Raw genomic sequence first — 3,792 nt, 5'->3', positions numbered from 1 at the left:
GAAATGTTTGGAAGACCCCAACAGTGCACTGGGGTCCCCACAAACAACACGACTACATCGCTATGTGAATACTTCCCCGCAGTGATGGAAACGCACGTCAGGCAGGCACGTACCCCTAAATGCCAGAAGGAGGACGCTACTCCGATTGGAAATGTAACCCAGTTTTAGCATTTCAAAACATGGCTAGCATCCGTTGCTACCCAGCGTGGTTTGTGCTATATAAATAAATGCATATCTACATGCATACAGAAACATATATTAAAAGCCTTACCGGTTAGTGTAGCCTGGCAACTGACCAATCAGAAAGTAGATTTCACTTCAGAAAGTTAAAAATATAGGTCGCAGATACAAGTAAGCTCGTCAATTTTCCAAGATTCACACTTTTTATTCGTTTTTACACTTTATTTTAGAATGCATTAGAAATCATCATTATTCCTTTTGAATATTGTTGCCTTCAAAAGTCAGTTCTTTGATCTCATTCCACAATCCCCTCCTTTGCTTCTCAATAGTCTGCATTCCCTGCTCCCAGCTCTTGCTGTGTTCCATACTTCCCTCTACTTGCCCCTTCGCCTTGCTGAGATTCCTACTTTCCCCACCCTTGATTCATCGATCTCTGGTGTGGTCCATTCTTCCATCTCCTTATCCCACAGTCTAATTCACTCTCTGTGCCCATCAGTCTTGCTGCTATCCGCGCTCCCTGCTCGTTGCCCTTCTGGCTTGCATTCATCCTTTCTTTCCTCTACGGGCCCCACAGATTGTCCTTCCCTCTCCTTGTCCATCACTCTAGCAAAGAGCGGCGAGTGCTCTTCCACACCTTGGCCATCGGTCTTGCTTTGGTCTGTACTTCCCTCTCCAGATGCCTCAGTCTTGCTGTTTTCCACCCTTCCTGCGCCTTGCCCTTCCATCTTGCCTTGGTCTTGTCCTTTCGCCTTGGCTTGGTCCATGCTTCGCCCTCCTTGCCCATCAGCCTTCTGGTTCTCCTTACTTCCTGCTCCTTGACTTTGAGAGCTGCCCACGGCAGTCAATCCTGTGGCTGCTGAGATGATCTGTATTGGCACATTCCGTTCTGCTGTGGCTGGCAGTGCCCGCCGCGGAGCTTCAACGTGCAGCTGGCCATTGCTGGAGAAGGAGCAGGTCAGGTCCTCCAGGCTCACGTCCTCAGGCAGGTCCGATTCCCTCTTGAAGACCTCATACTTGTAAAAGGAGCCCTGCCCGTCATCGTTCTTGGTTTCCTTGGCACCAGTCACCAGCAACTTTCTACCAACCAGTTTCACTGTCAGTTCATTAGTGGAGAAGCCTGGGGCTGCCAGGGACATGGAGAAGGACTCCCCATCCTTCCCCGTCTGCCTGGAGCCCAGCAGACCCCTGTTGAGTGATCCGCCTGGAGCCCGGTTGGGGATGGTCGCCTCCCGCAGCAGACGTTGATGAAACTCCTCCATGGCCTCCATGGTCCTCGCCATCTCCTTCATCGTGCGGATCATGTCTTGCTCCGCCCGAGCAAAGATGGTGCGAGAAGTGGGCCACAGGGTGCGCAAGGGCTCCAGGAAAGGGACCAGGGCGCCGGAAGAGGGCTGGAGGTTCAGGCTTGGACACAGCATCTTCTCCGATAGGACTGCTTTCCGCGACAAGAATACGACTCCCCTGCGTCTGCACTGTTCTGCTAGCTGCTATTCTTTGCCACCCAACATCTGAAAAGGCATTTATAGCACTTGCCCAAGCATTCTGGAACCATCTGCCCCTGACACACAGACATGGGACATTGCCCAACCAAGATTGGAATGAGGATGACATCACAGCATTCGAAAATAGAAGCATGCCAGCTACCTCGGCATGTGCAAATGCTGCAAGCGCCAAATATCACAGATGGTGAGACAAGTTCACGAGTCTATGCCTAAGCTGCATTCCAAAAGTGCAACATCATTGTAGGGCTCTATTACTAACAAAGAACAAGTCATGCTTCTGCACGGTTGACAAAAACCAGGGTAGAAACTGACCAATCGGCTGGAGATAGTGCACACTTGAAGAGCACAAGAAGGGTTATTATCAGTGGCGCAGCTGGGTCAGTATGATTGGGGGCGAATGTGGCTTCAAATCTCCAAACGATCACTCTGGGACATCGTGTGATATGAGAAGCAGGACACGAGGGGTCTTAAGGGGCAGTGGAAAGAGAGAGTGTGGATTGTTATGGTTACACAATGGAGTATATCCACAAGAAAATGTTGGAGTGTGAATCTGTACCACATTTGGCAGCGCAGCCCTCTGACATTTTCAAAACTCATGGATGTGCTGTATTCATAAGAATACATGCACCCCTGCGTTTCCCCTAGCGCTGGCGCAAAAAAAAGCTGCCTAGCTCCAGCGCAGGCACCTGGCACCATGCTGCAAGGGTGCCTGTGCTGCAGGGATGATTGTTTATGTGCAGGAAAGGAAACCTTCCTGCATATAAACAATAAATAATGGCAATTTGCACCCAGTGGCGTAACAAAACACGAGCCCCCCTCCCCCCCCCTGCAAATTTCACAGAGGGGGCCCCCATGCCCCGGACCCAGTCAAGAGCTTTAAGGACAGTGACCTCACCGCCCGTGCACAGTGCAGGAGGAGGCACCCTGGAGCCCGGGGGGGGGGGGGGGGGGGGGGGGGGCTAGCGTGTATGTTTGGCGCACAAAAGATCGTCTGTGCTTATTTTTTTTATTTCAAAATATTTTTATTGAAAATAAATTTTACATATACAAAAAACAAACAGTTGTTTTCCTTTGGGCTGGTCTTGCGATGTGTGCTTTGGAGCCCGAGAGAGAGAAGAGAAAAGAGAAGAGGGAGAGAGAGAGGGGGGGGGGGGTTGGGTCATTGCTTTATTCCTTCAGATAGGCATCGAGGGCTTCCCACATGTCCTCTTTGGCTGTATGGTTTGCCGCCTTGTGTTTGGTGGTATATGAAAGCTGCAAGCTACTGTACTTCAATCACGGGCGATTAACCGCGCCAAAGCGTCAATGGTACCAGAGGGTGCTTTGATATTATCATGTAAGCACCTTTCTTCCCAGCACACCCTGTTCATTGCCGTTACAATTACGTTTATCCAAGCACAAAAAGCTGAAATTCGATATGCATTTTGAAGATTTCAATTAAGGATATTTAGGTCGGAGAGCTATGTTTTTTTTCCTACAAGCAGGTACCTGCCTTTCCAGACACCTTTAAAATAATTACTTTTTTATGGTAGGAGAGGTTATCTTTAAATCATTATAACATTAATTATATTTATAGCATCCGGTCTATTGCTGTGATACCTTAGAACAGTTACAACAACGGGCATGTGTGAGTAATCCAAAGAAATGGGACTAAAATCGATAGTAATTAAACAGGGGTACCGGGGTCAAGTATCGCTCACCTCAATGCACAGGTTACCTCTATGGAGGTAAAAATTAGGGCTCACCTCTTGTCAAACGACGAAGACACCCCCCACCCCCCTCTTCTCCAAGGGCAACAGAGCCCTCAATGACAGCACCTGGCAGAGAGACACTCGCCTATTGGTAGGGGACCGGGGAGACTAAGAGCTTCACGTCTGAAACACAGACCATACTCTATACCCTAATATCCCCTGCCCTCTCCAGGCCACGGACACAAGCCCTTTTCCCACAACATAGCCACGCCTTCACACGCACATGTTAACCGCTTAACAGTGTCTTAGAGCTGATCAGGTTTTTTTGTTCCCCAACTCAACCATAAAATTGTATCCACCCCAGAAGACAAGAGGCTGAGTAGGTCCATCATCATTCTAACTTATGAAGACATGTAGAC

At 49.1% G+C, this 3,792-nt stretch overlaps 1 protein-coding gene across 1 annotated transcript; it reads right to left on the bottom strand.

Moving 5' to 3' along the window:
• Positions 1–364: 364 nt before the first annotated feature.
• On the bottom strand, positions 365–1,680 carry HSPB9 (heat shock protein family B (small) member 9). Its single transcript, XM_086924139.1, has one exon. The coding sequence runs from the start codon at positions 1,596–1,598 to the stop codon at positions 657–659; it is 942 nt and encodes a 313-aa protein (XP_086780265.1). The 5' UTR covers positions 1,599–1,680; the 3' UTR covers positions 365–656.
• Positions 1,681–3,792: the final 2,112 nt, after the last annotated feature.

Source organism: Lissotriton vulgaris, chromosome 5, assembly GCF_964263255.1.
Source record: "Lissotriton vulgaris chromosome 5, aLisVul1.2, whole genome shotgun sequence".
NCBI classification, from domain to species: domain Eukaryota; kingdom Metazoa; phylum Chordata; class Amphibia; order Caudata; family Salamandridae; genus Lissotriton; species Lissotriton vulgaris.
The sequence above is the reverse complement of the archived record's forward strand: the minus strand, read 5'-3'. Positions and strand labels throughout refer to the sequence as shown.